Source organism: Dermochelys coriacea, chromosome 1 (assembly GCF_009764565.3).
Source record: "Dermochelys coriacea isolate rDerCor1 chromosome 1, rDerCor1.pri.v4, whole genome shotgun sequence".
NCBI lineage: Eukaryota > Metazoa > Chordata > Testudines > Dermochelyidae > Dermochelys > Dermochelys coriacea.
The window spans coordinates 333202795-333219729 of NC_050068.2; the positions used below are offsets into that span (position 1 = coordinate 333202795).

The 16935-nt window shown below is 38.5% G+C and overlaps 1 protein-coding gene across 1 annotated transcript in view; it reads right to left on the minus strand.

Moving 5' to 3' along the window:
* Window positions 1-16935, minus strand: part of CACNA2D1 (calcium voltage-gated channel auxiliary subunit alpha2delta 1) — a 682696-nt gene that overhangs the window by 276548 nt on the left and 389213 nt on the right. The window contains 1 exon segment of the mRNA XM_038369134.2: window positions 10357-10486. Coding sequence (XP_038225062.1) covers window positions 10357-10486 — 130 coding nt within the window.

Below are 16935 nucleotides of genomic sequence, written 5' to 3' on the forward strand. Positions count from 1 at the left end.
GCCCTGTAGCCCATTCCCAGCTTCTGGCAAACAGAGACTAGAGACACCAGCCCTAACCATTCTGGCTAATAGTCATTGAGGGACCTATCCTCAATTAATTTATCTAGTTTTTTTTTGAACTCTATTATAATCATATATTTTCTACATTACTTTGCTGTTTAATAGTCCTATGTCAGACTTATCCACGGTTCCTCAAAGCAGTAAAATACATACAGATAAATAAAGCTTGGTTACCAGGTCTTTCTTCACAGTATCTCATCCTTCACATTTTCTTAAACCATGATAACTTAGGCAGAAGGCGAAGCAGAAGTGACATTAGGCAAATATGCTACACTAACCAATAAAATTAATGTGACCTAAGTACAAAGGTCACTATGGAGGAAACAAATAAAACTGTTTTGCTTTCTGAATTTTGACAGCAATCATATTTCCTTCAGAAAAGAACATTTAGTTCTTAAAATAGTAGATTTAAAATAGTAATAAGCATGGCAGCTCACTCACTTCAGTTATTTCTTCTGCTTTTTATGACACTTAAAAGTCACCTGACTCTCACTCTGAGAATTTAGTAAGCTACCCACACAAACATAATAATAAATCAAGATTTTCAGAACATTAAAAGCAATCATGACCCTGAACTTCTGTGCCTGGGTTCATGCTTCAATAACTTCCTTCTAGGTTTAATACTGGTTCCTGCCAGGCAAGCTGGGAGTGCATGGAGGCTTGGTGAAACTAACATTTGCTTTAACCTGACCTCAAGCCATAGGGTTTGATATTTGGAATATGCTGACATAGTGAATTCATTTAAAGATCCACTTCACTGATTATATTTTTTCCCAAATTGGCTTGGTAATTAAATCATAGTAAACATGCAGAAAAATTAGAACAGTGTAATATGCTACATGGAGCTAAATAATGATACACTGCTTTTACAGCTAAGGCAATGAGTCAGTTCTCAATTTCAAAGATTTGGACATGAAGAAATATTCAGAGATTTAAAATGTTCTTGTTTGTCAATTTCAGCTGTAGTAGAACAAGTAGTCTCTGTGTTTACTTTTCAGAATATAGGACGAGACCTCACTATTAATAAATTATTGTAATTTTTAGGTCATTAAACTTATCTTTTATAGAAGCTTAGGGGATATTTATTTTTTGTTACATATGTATGATTCTTGGGGGGAAAAGTACCTCATTTGCATATATTTTTGTTTGTTTAATAAAAGGAGGCTTCTGCTCTTAGTCACCCTGGAAATAGGCAAATGTCAGGAAGACAAACATGGTTTTATGGCTAAGGAGGGGTTATCACCTCTAAGAGTGTTTATGCCAATTCAGAAAAACTACGTTGTGACATTTATCTTGCTTTACTCTCTATGCCAATTTCTTTTATATTATGTTTTGAAAATTGGATGTAAACTTGGTAATTGCGATTGGTGCTTTGGATAGAATGTTTGATAAGAGTTTTAATTGTAAAGACTGCACTGGCAAACACAATTTGGTGAAAAGGATTTCAAAGAGAAGTAACACTGAAAATTCTTATCAAATCATAAAACATAGGGGTAAATGAACCCTGCGCTCCCCCTCTTGTATAAAATACCAGTTTGGTTCAAATATAAAACTTATTCTTAGAAAACAAGGTATGTAAAACATTCATGTTTTAGGAAAAGACCTATGAAAATGAATGTAAGGTTGTGTTATCAGAGCAGTACATTGAGGTGAAATGTGGGTTTTTTCACCCTTCCAAGGAAAACTTCTAAGTAAACACACACAAAGAATTATATAAATATTCTTGTTAAAGTAACTTTTATAAATACTCTAAAAACTTTACTGAGAAAAGCCTTTAGGAAAAACATGTATGGTAGGAAATGTGTTAAACCTTTTATTGTTTCCTACATGTTGAAATGGAAAATTGTTTTGGATGGCTTATTTATAAGCATTTTAACAAAATTAGCATTTAATATAATTCCCTAATATCACTGCTATGTAAATGGTAAAATGCTTTATTCACCAAACTCAAATGTAGTGACCTTGCTAAACTGATTACTAATACAAGAAGCCATTTGAGTATAGAATAATTAATGGCTAATTAATTAGTTACTGACTTTGCTCAAGCAAATCCCTCACTCATCTCAGGAAGACAATAATATTCTCTTTCCAAAAAATTATCATGAAGAATTAACTTCTTTAATAACAATTTATGCTAAAATCTCTCTTTAAGAATTATTTAATTTTAAAAGACTGTTTTGAGAACTGAGAATTTATATAGAGAACTAAAGTGTTTGGACTTTTGAAGGCAGAATTTCATTCCCTGTTGAACTCCAATAAAATTGGAGGAATCTCTCAGAAAATGGACTGAACAGAAAAGAAAGAGTTAAAACCCTAAACCTAAAGATGTTCTGATCATCTCTTGCAATAAAGGAAGAAGAAAATATAACTCTGTCAAGAATTACAACCCTAATGCGTATATGCATTAAGAAACTACACATTCATAAGATGAAGAGGCATGTATGGAAAACCCAGGAAGGTGCTGAGCCAATGAAAAGATAGCAACCAATTTTGCTCTAAACAAGCCTGAAATAGGCATTTCCCTACAGTTTCATGCAAATGGGAAGCAGAATGGTATAAAACTCTGAACTGGGCAGACCATACTCTCACACCCTTTGCTCCTCTGCTTAAACATCAAGCACTCCACAACTCATTGTGCCCATCTCTACAGTAATGCTAGTACAGACAGTTAAGATGAACAGAGAAAACTCAAGAAACCCAACTCAAGGAAAAGTTCCTGAAAACTTCAACATGGATTAGGAAGAGAAAGTTAACAAGACACAACAAAGGGATTAGATTTAAAACTCTTGCAAGGCTTTTATTGGGAACTGGTGAGAGACACAAGCTGTCAAGCTACAGAGTCCTTCAGATCTGTTTTCAGAGTAGCAGCCGTGTTAGTCTGTATTCGCAAAAAGAAAAGGAGTACTTGTGGCACCTTAGAGACTAATTTATTTGAGCATAAGCTTTCGTGAGCTACAGCTCACTTCACTGGATGCATTCAGTGGAAAATACAGTGGGGAGATTTATATACACAGAGAACATGATACAATGGGTGTTACCATACACACTGTAAGGAGAGTGATCACTTAAAATGAGCTATTACCAGCAGGAGAGCAGGGCGGGGCGGGGGGAGGAGAAGGAAGAAAACCTTTTGTAGTGATAATCAAGGTGGGCCATTTCCAGCAGTTGACAAGAACATCTGAGGAACAGTGGGGGGTGGGGGGGAATAACATGGGGAAATAGTTATACTTGTGTAATCCACTCCCAGTCTCTATTCAAGCCTAAGTTAATTGTATCCAGTTTGCAAATTAATTCCAATTCAGCAGTCTCTCGTTGGAGTCTGTTTTTGAAGTTTTTTTTGTTGAAGAACAGCCATTCTTAGGTCTGTAATCGAGTGACCAGAGAGATTGAAGTGTTCTCCGACTGGTTTTTGAATGTTATAATTCTTCAGATCTGGAAAGGTACTCATAGTGCCAAAGCTAAATAGTAGATCCAACAGGTAGTTTAGCACAAGTAGTTAGAGCATATTTTAAGGGACCATTCAAGGTGAAGTGGCCAATTAACACCCCTGTAGTCATAGGACAAAAAAGGGGGTTAAGTGGGTTACAGATTGTTGCAATAAGCCATGAATCCAGTGCCTTTATTAAAGACCATGCTTATTATTGTCTAGCTAACTTATGAATTAAAACTCCCAGGCTTGTCTTTTGAAAGTGTTGTGCAGTTTCCTTTGAGGATGAGAACTGAGAGGTCAAATACAGAGTGATAATTTTGTGAAAAAATGTTCACCCACAAATGATATGGGGTTTTTATCATTTTTCTGTGTGAGTTCATTCAAGAGCATAGTGATTATCTGGTTTCACCCACATAGTTGTTATTGGGGCATTTATTGCACTGGATGAGGTATAACACATGATGTGATGGGCATGTGCAGGACCCACGGATCTTGAAAGGTGTGTTGTAGGGGGCATTGATTATTTTAGCAGTGGAGATAAGGCTGCAGGTTTTGCATCTCTTGTTCTGGCAGCGTCTGGTGCTGCTTTGAGTTGGTGTTTCCTGGTCCAGGGGGGAGCCTGCATCTGAGGATGAGCTTAGAGAGATACCAATTCAACTGTCTTACCAACATAAGTTGATCCAATAAAAGATATTACCCCAGACACCTCGTATCTCGAATATCCTGGGATCCACATGGCTACAACAACGGTGCATATTTTGATTTTGGCTTTCCCTGATTTGGCAGTAAAAGAAACAAGTAGTAAGAGCTGGTCTACCATTTCCTATTTCTATGGACAGTAATTTTAAAAATAAAATTACTTGGTGTCCAACAATTTTAAATTACCCTTTTCTTTACCCCACAAAAGGTGAACACTGGAATACTAATATCCCTATTAAGTTATCACCACAATTTGAGTTTGATAGCACAAATCTTTATCACTTTCATAGACACAACAAAATAATTCTAGAACGAAAATTGTCTTGCCTCGAAGAAAAAACACCTTATATGGTGTGCATTCTTTAAAATATTTACAATAAGGCACAGGAAAATTTTAATACTCACTTGATCTTCTCTAAAATCCTTAAGATGTAGCATTCCAACTTATTTATAAAACCCTTCCTTAACAGACCTTTCCTGAAATAAATCTTTCTTACTACCCATATATAGATATTATGAGAATAAAAAGTGTTTTTTCCAGTCTTTTGGTATTCTTGTTGACAGGGGAATCTATCCTACATATGGACTATGTTACATACAGGATCTTCCCTAATGGCCTTAAAGTTTCTTTCTAAGGAATAATTTTTCTAACAAACTTGTAACTTGGAATATTCCAGGCATCTAACCACGTATGGAGCATGTGCAAATTCTATTTTTTTAAGGATATGGATATCATAATTGCTTAGGCCTCAAAATGATAGTTTTCAGAATGTTCTTAAACACTTACTCTTTTCAAGGCCAAAAATGCACTAAATCTTACCAATATATTACTTTATAAAGTTATATCAGTAGTTGACGTTTCATGACAGCAACAAATACCATTGGAATTACTATCAGAAGATCTCCATCAGAAAATAATAAATATTTATTACTTATTAATTATTATTATTATAACAACATGCTTGAGCTCATTGGCATATTCCGTTATAGGTAAGAATTGAAATGTAAAAACCCAACCACCCCAGTTATATATATTTTCATTCTGCGGGGGAAATCTGTGGGTAAAGTTAATGGGAGTTTTTCCAATAACTTCAATGGGGCCAGGTCTTCACTATCACTCTTTAAAAGAGACAGGAGAATTTAGATTGCCATACCAATAAAAAGAGTACACCTTAAAATACCAAATTCATTCAGGATAAAAAAAATACACAGAAAATATTTCACTGAATGAATTCAATCATCTGAAAACGCATAACTATTTATCATTGCTCTCAAACATTTGGGAGGAGATTGTCTACTGGGTTATCAGAAGCTGCCTAGACTTATTTAAAGTGATGTCAGTATGTTGAAAAGCACTTTGTTGCTTTTGTATGTAAGCAGTGTTGATTTTTAACTTTCATCAACTCTTTGGAACTAATTAGATAATGAAGTGATGGCAGTCCTGATTGCTGAAAATTTGTAAACCTTTAACTTAGAGTGAACATTTATAACAACTGAAGCAGGAATGACTATAAAAAGTATCGCAAAAAGAAAAGGAGTACTTGTGGCACCTTAGAGACTAACATACAGTGGGGAGATTTATATACATAGAGAACATGAAACAATGGGTGTTACCATACACACTGTAAGGAGAGTGATCACTTAAGGTGAGATATTACTAGCAGGAGAGCGGGGTTGGGGGGCGGGGAACCTTTTGTAGTGATAATCAAGGTGGGCCCTTTCCAGCGGTTGACAAGAACGTCTGAGGAACAGTTGGGGGTGGAATAAACATGGGGAAATAGTATTGTCCACTGAAAACATCTGATGAAGTGAGCTGTAGCTCATGAAAGCTTATGCTCAAATAAATTTGTTAGTCTCTAAGGTGTGTGAGAAAGCTCTTGCTTTCCTTGCCTCCGTGGGTCCCGTGTTTCCTGGTGGATTTCGTTAGCCTCAGAGGCTCACTGTGACCCTCCACGTAACCCTTCTTTCTCTAGAGACAAGGGTCACAGTCTACTGAGCCATTTTCATCATAAGCCAGCGAGGGAGGTGAGGAGAAGTTATCCTTCCTTGCACAGTCTCTGTTGTCTTACAGTCTCAGTGATTAATCAGGGGGCAAAGGTGTGGGGGGGAGCCCGGGCCCACTCTCTACTCTGGGCTCCAGCCCAGGGACCCTAATAATATCAGCTATGGTAGCTGACCTTTTAGAAACATGACATGTACAATTCCCTGGGCTACTTCCCCCACAGCAGCCCTTACCTCCTCAAGCTCCACTTCACCCTTACCTCAGGGCCTCCTTCCTTGTACCTGATATGGTGTGTACTACTCAGCCTCTCCAACCACACAACTTCTTCCCACAGCTCCTGACATGCACACCCAGCTGACTAACTGGGAGGCTTTTAACTAGTTTCAGCCTGCCCCTGATTGGCTTCAGGTGTCCCAATCAACCTAGCCTTCTCCCTGCCTTCTGGAAAGTTCTTAATTGGCCCCAGGTGACTTAATTGACCTGGAGCAGCTGCCATTTCACTTATCCTGGTACCAGGGGTTTGTTTAGCCTTGAGCTAATATATCTATCTCCCACTATTCTTCCATAGCCATCTGGCCTTGCCCCGTCACAGGTGCCACAAGTACTCCTTTTCTTTTTGAGAATACAAACTAACACGGCAGCTATTCTGAAACCTATAAAAATTTGGCACCTGCATTGGTACCTCATCGAGCACCTTTTCCAAAGTCTGTAGTGACACCAGTATAGAGCTGGAGCTACCACTGACTCACACTATTTGCCATTTGCTGCAAACTGTGAGAGCAACTGACCTTACTTGCCTTATACTGAAGTTTGTCTCTGTTTTGGCTTGCAGTTGCTTAGAGAGGAGAAGAGTAAAGTTCCAGTGCCTTGTATAAGGAATTAGACATGAAAAGTATATAATTGTTAACAGTAGACGCATGTCTGTTTCCCAAAACCTGTAGCAGAAAGTTGATTCCAGGGCCCTTTTCGTTTTGAAAAGAATTTTGATTTTATCTTGAGACCTAAATGGAATCCTTAAAAATGCTGAAGATTATAGGCCTGGCTTGTGTCAGTTTTAGCCAGGCTGACCCAAGACCTCCCTTTTGGCAAGATTGCAAGTCCATACTCTGCCATGTAGGCAAGAAATGGAGATTAAGGCTCCCCTTATGTTCCTGCTTGACTCCATTCAGACTGTGATTCCCGGTACAGGTACAAGAGCACAGACCGCTTGCCTTTTATTCCTTCTACAAGCATGTGTGCAGGAAAGGGATGTTAAATGGCAAGCAGTGACCAAGAGACATGGATGTGCCACACATCACATAACAAGGAGTAAGCTTTTCCACAAAAAGAGATGACATAAAACTTACTCCCTCTCTACACCAACAGGAGTGAATTGTAATGCTTGACAGTCAAATTTGTTCTCCAGTCTGCTCCTGGGGAGATGCAGTTACGTATCACCACTATGCAGGGCTGACTGTAAAACGAGGAAGCCAATATAATATCAGTGGTGAGGAATCTGTGATTTTAAAGCCCACACTTTAGGCATCAAGAAAGGAACTGAAGATAGGTGAAGCTATGGTCAAAAGACATCAGTGAATATTCAGACCCATAAGGAGAAACGTACCTGGCCCTCAATACCATTGTTTCTAGCTTGTGATGCCAAGTGCAGGGTATGTCAAGAGACGAGATCTGCACAGGCAAATCTCAATGGAGAATAGAGCATTCAAGGGAGTTATCCTCAAGATTGTTCTGTGAGATCTAAAATTCCAATTCTATATCTCCCCCCCACCCCCCGTATATGTAAGAAAAAATAAAACATTAAAAATACATAACCCTGTTTTCAAGCTATAATTCATTTACAAAAAATATTTGATCTCAGACTTTAAAACTTGTCAATTATGTATCACCCACTGTTTTTCAGAGGTATTCACTGAAATAGCGCCTCTAGACAGCCCACAGCAGTCTAGTGTGGTCAAGGAGCTGCCAATCAGACCGTTCTCAAACTGTACAATTATTCGTTATCTAATGGGGACCAAAAGCTGTGTTAGTATGTTGAAAAATACTGTTGAGCAAGATGATAAATTAACATCAGTTTGAAAATATGTTATCACTCTCCCTTGGGTTATGGACAAAAAAGAAAATGTTCTTGCTGTTGGAAAAATTTGCTTTTGATAAAGAATTATGTCCTAGTGTAAAAACAGTATTTGTTGATACATGACTATCCAAACTTGTTTGCTAGATTCCAGATGTTACACTCTTTTGCCACCAAAAAATAAATCTGGTATTGTTTTCCGTGCTCGTTAATATGGAATCTGTAACTTGCAAGAGTTACAATTTTTTTTTACAAGTTGGGGCCCAAAGATAATTTGTAACTTTATAAGTCAAAGTTACAAGTTATTACTTGTAGCAAGTTATTATAATGTAGCGAGTGTGTGTGTGTAGGGGGCGGGGGGGAGACGAGAGAGAAATCTAACAGATTTGAAGAATTTCTCTTCTCTGAATCTAAATCAAAAGTCATATCACCAAACAGTTTATTCTGGCACTTAATGTGATGGTCAACGTCAAAAAATAATGAATTTCTCATGAACCACATCTACCACAAGTTATGAAACTGTCCTCTCTCATAAAGTATTTACATTTTAATCTTTTATATCTATTTAATTAAGTATGAAAGTTGTACCTTTGCTATGGAAGTGACAAGTTTTTCACTTTAGATTAAACAGACAATTTGCTAGTAAAATTAGTTTAGAAATATTTATATGGGATATACTTGCCTTTTACAAATCCTGCCTAGAACCTTAACACAAATTCAGACCCTTTAAATATTCCTATGGCCTTGAATCACATCTCAATTCATAGAGCATTAAAAAAATTAGCCTCCCAGTTATGGGAACCATATGATTTCTCATAAGATTTTAGCAGCTAAATGTAAGAAGCTCTAAAAATAAGGCAATAGGTGTTTTCACTTTAATCCTTCAATTAAAATGAACTTTAGCATTTATTAAAGTCAGAATCCCAGAATAATCCTCTAAATCTGTGCTGTTCAGACACACCATATGAGGAATATCAGTCACTATGATTCCCCCCTCCCCAATCCTGTTGACATTTCCATTTTCACTCCTTTGTCATTTAGAGATGCAGACACACAATGATGTCTTTGAATTTTAAAGAAATACAGGTCAGATTGAGTCTCATTCCTGTTGATGAGATTTTGGCTGACTAGAAAAGTCTGCAGAATAAAAATGAGTAGTACTAACTAGGGAACTAAAAGACAGATCCCTCCTTTCATAATTTTTCAGGCATTTCTATGTGCATGTAGCATCTCGTGTGTCTTCCTACTTCATATTGTACCTTTTTATGAAGTTTCAGACAAGAAAATATTTCTATTTTGAGAGACAATTTAATACTGAATATTGGTTTGCTGTAATTACTTACTTGGAAACTTGAGTGCTATTGTTTCCTGTACTGGCTCAGTTTGAAGAGAACTCATTCAACGCTCTCTGCTAAAGGTCTAGTCTACCAAAAAGTGCTTCATATAAGCTACACACAGTAGAAGGACTACCATCTTGAACAGCATGTAATTTCAATGAACTCTATATGCTTTTGGAATACTTCAGATGTTTTCAGTGCTCATCTCTGCCTGAGGCTGAAGGAAGAGCTGTCGAGAATAGTTTGGATTAAATGAGAAAACAGCACAAAGACTGAATGGATGAGAAAATTAGGACATTCACAAGAATTTACAGGTTTCAGAGTAGCAGCCGTGTTAGTTGTATTCGCAAAAAGAAAAGGAGGACTTGTGGCACCTTAGACACTAACAAATTTATTTGAGCATAAGCTTTCCTGAGCTACAGTTTATGCTCAAATAATTTGTTAGTCTCCTTTTCTTTTTACAAGAATTTACTTTCACAGTTCCTGCTCCCTGATCCATTTCCCAAATTCAGGTCTTCTCTCAGCAGATCTTTACCTCTCTCTGATAGTTGATAGTCTAACTTAATAAGGCTTCTTCTAGCTTGTAATATGAATATCATGCCTAATGTACCATATATGAAGCTCTTTAAAAGAAGAGCATTCAAAAAGATATAAACACAAATGAAAAATAGGCACACTTATCTATTTGCTTTTATGAATGGGGTGCACATAATACACTTATTATAATTATAAACCCATGTGTTCACATGCTACTTACAGCCTTCATAAATATCTGTTGGTATGTGGACTGCTGTATGCTGGTAAGATATTTGTCGCCCAAAAACAGCATCTTCTTCAAACACTGGTCTGATTCTCTGGCTTCCAGTTTCAGTCTCATTCTTTTCAGACTTTAAAGGAAAGACATTCAAAGGACAAACTATTAAAATGTATGTTAGGAACAATTTTATTCATATTTGCCTCTTGGCACAGAATAGACTCAATCTTTCTCTAATAGCTAGATGTGTGTATATGTCTCTCGCTCTCTCTCTCCCTCTCACACCCACACATACACACACCCACACCCACAATGAGCATTATCCTCCCTTACACTGGTTTTAACCAAGAGATCCCCCATTAAACTCAGTAGAATTAAAACTGACATAAGGAAAAGGTGAAACCAGCACTATACACCCAGATGCATATTTAATATATACAAGTAAAACACATACACACACACAATGCAATGCAAGAGCATTTAATTTTATTGCATGGCACTTATTCATAATCAGAGCTACAAGCTCATTCTAAAGCTGTAAGGGAAAAGTGTAAATACGATTTATTTCCATATTCCCATTATGAAATTATCTTGCAGATTGCAAATCCTAAATTGCTACAACAGTGTACATTTATTTCATAAGTAGACTTTAAATAAATGGCTTGTTTGGCCTATAACAAGAGACAAAACGGAAAGGAAAATGATATAAATATTCACGGGATTTTTGTTTAACTTACCATAACAGTTAACTATTTGGAACAGTAATAATAAATATAAAAATAAAGCGTCACTATATTGTTATTTTGAGTATTATACACAAAGACACTGATTTTGTAAGATGCATTATGTCTTTAAGAATAATAAAGATCTTAACCAGTGAAACATAACTGTTTAGATTATTAGTGATGCATTTCTGTCCACTCCATCACTAAACTGGGAGGAGTGGTAGATACGCTGGAGGGTAGGGATAGGATACAGAGGGACCTAGACAAATTAGAGGACTGGACCAAAAGAAACCTGATGAGGTTCAACAAAGACAAGTGCAGAGTCCTGCACTTAGGACGGAAGAATCCCATGCACCGCTTCAGACTAGGGACCGAATGGCTAGGCTGCAGTTCTGCAGAAAAGGACCTAGGGGTTACAGTGGACGAGAAGCTGGATACGAGTCAACAGTGTGCCCTATTGCCAAGAAAACTAATGGCATTTTGGGATGTATAAGTAGGGGCATTGTCAGCAGATCAAGGGACTGATCGTTCCCCTCTATTCAACACTGGTGAGGCCTCATCTGGAGTACTGTGTCCAGTTTTGGGCCCCACACTACAAGAAGGATGTGAAAAAATTGGAAAGCATCCAGCGGAGGGCAACAAAAATGATTAGGTGACTGGAACACATGACTTATGAGGAGAGGCTGAGGGAACTGGGACTGTTTAGTCTGCAGAAGAGAAGAATGAGGGGGGATTTGATAGCTGCTTTCAGCTACTTGAAAGGGGGTTCCAAAGAGGATGGATCTAGACTGTTCTCAGTGGTAGCAGATGACAGAACAAGAAATAATGGTCTCAAGTTGCAGTGGTGGAGATTTTAGGTTGGATATTAGGAAAAACTTTTTAACTAGGAGGGTGCTGAAGCTCTAGAATGCGTTACCTAGGGAGATGGTGGAATCATACTCAACCAAATATCAAGGCAACTATAGTCTTAGTAAGAAGTTTTTGGTGTTATATCTTGATTTTAAATGATCATACTAGATTAAAAAAACACTGATTTTTTATAGATGACTGTGTATGATGATGGATGATTCACAGTGATGGAACATTAACATTGCTCTAGACACAATGTAATTTGGCCCAATTTATGTTTTACCATAATTCTTGCTTTTCAATTACAGGGCAATGTAAGTTTCCATGTCTGAAATGCCACCTAATATTTAGCAAATTTTGGAGTAGTGCTCTTAAGTTATTTTCTGGCCTCATGCTGTCCAACTAATGAGCTAGACTGATGCTGTAAATGAGATCCCAACAACAGGTTGTTGATGTGAGAAAATTTCTCTCATGCCTGCCAACCATTCATTTAAACAAATCACCAAAAATACCTAGCACTCTCATTTACTTTGGAGATTAGCACTAACAGTCTCAAACTCTATGTTGACATGCTCAGAAAAGAATGCTGGGGGCCGTCAAGCCACATTACCACTACAAAATGCCAGAACCAAGTAGCGTTTCCTCTCTATTTCTCAACAAAGATTATTTGTTTTAAGTTTGCGGGGTTTGTTTATTGCAAAGCTTCACTATAATCTGTTTTCATAAAAGTAGTGCTCCCAAGAGCGAGCTTTCATATTTAACTGGAAGGATTATGAAAACTCCGTATTCCTCTGAACATGAATCTCTGCAATCTCTTTTCTGCAAGGATTCAATTCAGTTTTGGGTAAGATATATTAGAATATTTGATTGCAAATACAGGCTCAGATGATTGCCTCTTGCCAAGAGGGGGAAGGCACATATCCCAGAGGGCTCTCTAGGTGAGGTAATCTCTCTTTGTTCCTCCCCTATTATTCTTTTGGGAAAGAGGGGTCATTAGCTTGCCCACACCCCACCCAACTGGCATGGAGAAGAGGTTGCAGGTCCATCCCCACGTTGAGCTATCACACAGAGGCCTTATGCTTTCACACAAACTCTAGCCCCAAAGACCCTCTGAAACTCTACCAGCTCTCCTCCCCCGGATGAGAATTCTTGCTGTAGAGATCATCAAGTCAGGGTGTCTGATTTTTTCTGTCTATGCTCCATGGACCCAAAGGGAGAACTACGTAGATCTGAGAGTTCATCCACTCACTTAGATTCCCTCCCCACATGCATGGCTGTGATCATGTCTCTGTGGCCCCCTGATGCAAGGGACTGGGCCCAAAGGATTCATATAAAATGCACCAGCAGCCTGCCTTCAAGTGCCTACTTTTGATCTTTTCTGGACTGGCATAGAGAGCCACTGTAATGACAATGGGTACAACCCAGACCCCATTCCCAACATATTTGCCTATATGCCCTCCACAATCTACAGGCACCAAGTGCTTTAAATGGTGCCTGGGTCCTTCCAAACTGGGTGAATTTCACTCCTAGTCACTAATTGACAAAATCCAGTTGTCATAATGGTTTCTCGGTAATTAATAGGAATTTACCAGTTCCCCCTGAAAAATATATCTGAATTAGAATAATGTAGACTCAGAGTAACACTGTCCAAGATTGAAAAAAACCCAGTGTATTCCCATTAACATATTAATCACACAATAACAATGAGAAAACTAAGAATTATGTTTCTATCAATAGCCTAAAATGTATTGGGTACATTTTTAATATCCAGACCAACTTTGTTTTCACAAACATACAACAAAGCACATATATTGTGAAGGAAAGTAATCCAATGTAGCTTGTGAATACAATTAAAATCTAACTCCAACCAATTTCTCTCCTGAGGCAGGAGCTTGAAATGCAATCAATAATGGCACAGGAAAATCCCACAGGAGACAGAAGCTGAGGATTAATTTTCCATCTATTTGAACTCGGCCTATACTTATTGAATTACATTCTTACTACCACTGACATTCAACAAAATCTCTCACTTATTTCTCTGAAATAAATCTCCAGACCAATTTCTCCCTGCCCTGTTTAGCAGATACCATCCGTTTCTCCTTTCAATTCATATTTGTACCAGTTTAGGACATTAACTTTAAGAAATACATTTTTTCCCCATGCACGCACAGTTCAGCAGCAGAATAGAGGTCAGTGGATGTTGTGACTAACGCATTTAGTTAGGATTCAGGAAATGTGGATTCTGCCATAATCTTTCTTTGTGACCTTGGCCAAGTTGCTTACTGCTTGATCTGAAGTAAACTGGAGACTTCATCCTTACCTCCCCATTCCTCCCACCCAACAATCAGGCCCTTGAACTCTATGACTTGGAACCACAAAGACACTTATACGTTGGTTACAACACTGAGCATTGCAACACCTAAGTTTTAGACACTGTGAAAAATCGCTGGAATCCACAAACCCTGGGTTAGGTGCCCATCTCCCCATGGAGAGAGATAGATGCTTAAGAATGGTATCCACAAAAAAAACAGCATGTTAGGCAAGGAGATACCTAAGCTAAGCAATGGGAAATGCCAATGAGAGGGGAGCAGCATAAGCTAACCAGTGGGAGAAACCCATGAGAATAGTGTATCCTAAACCCCACTCTCCCCATGAAGTTAGGTGCCTAAGACAGTGAGCAGTTAGGTGTCTGTCTCTGCTTGCGATCCACAGTTGGGAATCCCCTCTCAGTGTGAGGCACACTTGGGTATCCCAGCTGTTCTTGCAAGAAATGCTGGAGGAAGAAACAGCGATGTTTCCCTTATAACTTTCAGCCCAGTGGTTAAAATACGCCTGGAAGGTAGGAGACCTGGATTCATTTCCCCTCCTCTGCCTGATGAGAAGAAAGATTCCTGTTCAAATCCTATCACCTCTAAAGCGAGTGCCCTACCCAGTGGGCTATGGGATATTCTGATATGGCTCTCCCTCAGTCTCTCCTGTTGAAGCTATTCCACTTTGGAAACATAATTAAATGGCAATAGGAGCAAGAGGACTGGCCCCTTGTCTCTCACCATTCAGGTGAATGCCCTGCCCACCCACCTTGAACCTAATGACTGTTTAATTATTTTTCCACAGTGGAACAGCTTCAACAGAAGAGAATGTGGGAACCCTCATCAGAATCTCTCATAGCACAGCGGTTAGGGTGCTTACCAGAGAGGCAGGAGACTGTATTGAAATCCTTTTCTCCTTATCAGGTCAACGGGGACTAGAACCTGGTCTCCCGCACCTTGAGTGAGTGCTCTAACCAGTGGATAAAGATTATAAGAGAGACACCACAAACTCCTCCAGCTGAATTTTGAATGGACCACAATCTGCAGGTGATATAGGTGGGAGAACACCTACCTTTCCCTGGTTTGAAAATTATGCTGGGTTTTAGGCATCCGGATGCCTAGAGTGAGAGATTGCATGTATGCCCAGAAAAGTAAGCATATAAAGAATTTTACAGTGAAAATGTAGGGGAGTTTAGGCAGGGTTAAGCAGCATTCAAATGGGGGTTTTGTGGATTGCAGTGGCACCTAAATCTGGGGTTTAGGCACCTAAGTCCCTTTGTGGATCTGGGCCTATGTGACTCAGTAACCCATATGTAAACTAGAGATACTATCTTTCCTACTTCACCCAGGTTGTCGTGAATGCAAATTCATTCAGGCACAAAAGGTGCTCAGATATTATGGTAATGGGTGGCACTGAGAGACATATATAGAAAACAAACCTACAGAACTACAGATATAGACAAACACCTTTAGAAAACTTTTCCCCACTCATCTATGGAGAGTGGGTTGAGATTTTGACTACTTTTGGTTTAATTTGTTTCAGACAGGGAAGTAAAATATAATTTGCTCTTTCATCATGATAGTAACAGGAAGGCAAGTAGATTTTTCCCCCCCTCTGCTATAAAATTTTCTTATAATGTTAAGATCTCTGTTCATGCTGTATTCCAGCAAAAATCCAGTATACTGCATTAAGAGGATAAGCCAAGACTTCCTTCCATAAATACATTGAAATATTTTTGATTCCTGCTTCTTGTAACTGTTAGCAACAGATGGCCTGAAAAACAGAACTGTAGTTTGAAAAATACCATATAACTGAAACAAACAAAAAAAATTACTCTTGAATTGTTTTCTTTTGGCAGATTATTTAGAGATGCACACCCAGAAAGCTACTCTTGAAGTATCATAAAAGATTTAACACAGGTGCCAAATGGCACAGGGTAGATGTATGCTATGAAAGCTAGAATTAGCTTTATTAGCTGCTAAACAGATGCAAATCCAAACCAAAGACAAATTATAGTTCCAGAAACCTGTTGTGCTTGTGTGGCATGGACAGGGATTGACATACCTAATACTGTCACACTTTTCTGCTGCCTAGAGAATATGGTTTACATGGCTGCAAAACTTCCTTATTTATGAGTAACATCACAGACTGGATCTAGGAGAAAGAATTTAATCATAAGAATGGTATTATGAATATAGAGGAGTAAATGGTGCTATTCTGTGTCACTCTCTTCTTTGTCTCTTCCCATAGAAGTCTTCATGCCTTGCACAAATTTTCCATCTTCACTTTCAAGCTCCTGCTTCACTTAATTCTTACCAACATCTTTCTTTATTTCAGTGGCTTTCAACCTGTGGTCTACGGACCCTTAGGAGTCCGCAGACTGTCTATGGGGTCCACGAAAGGTTGTCATTACCACAGAACAGTGGCGTTCAACCTGTGAGCCGTGGACCTCTGGGGGTCTGCAGACTATGTCTAAGGTTCCCAAAGGGGTTTCCACCTACATGCAAAATTGTTTAGAGGTCCACAAATGAAAAAAGGTTGAAAACCACTGCTTTATTTCGTCCTCATCTCACAGCTATGCTCCTTCCATCACAGCCTCCTATATGCCCATTTTGCATTTCTGATCCACTCATCTTGACGGCTTCTACCATGCTAACAGATACATCTTGGAATTCCTTGCTTCCCGTTCTCCATCAGG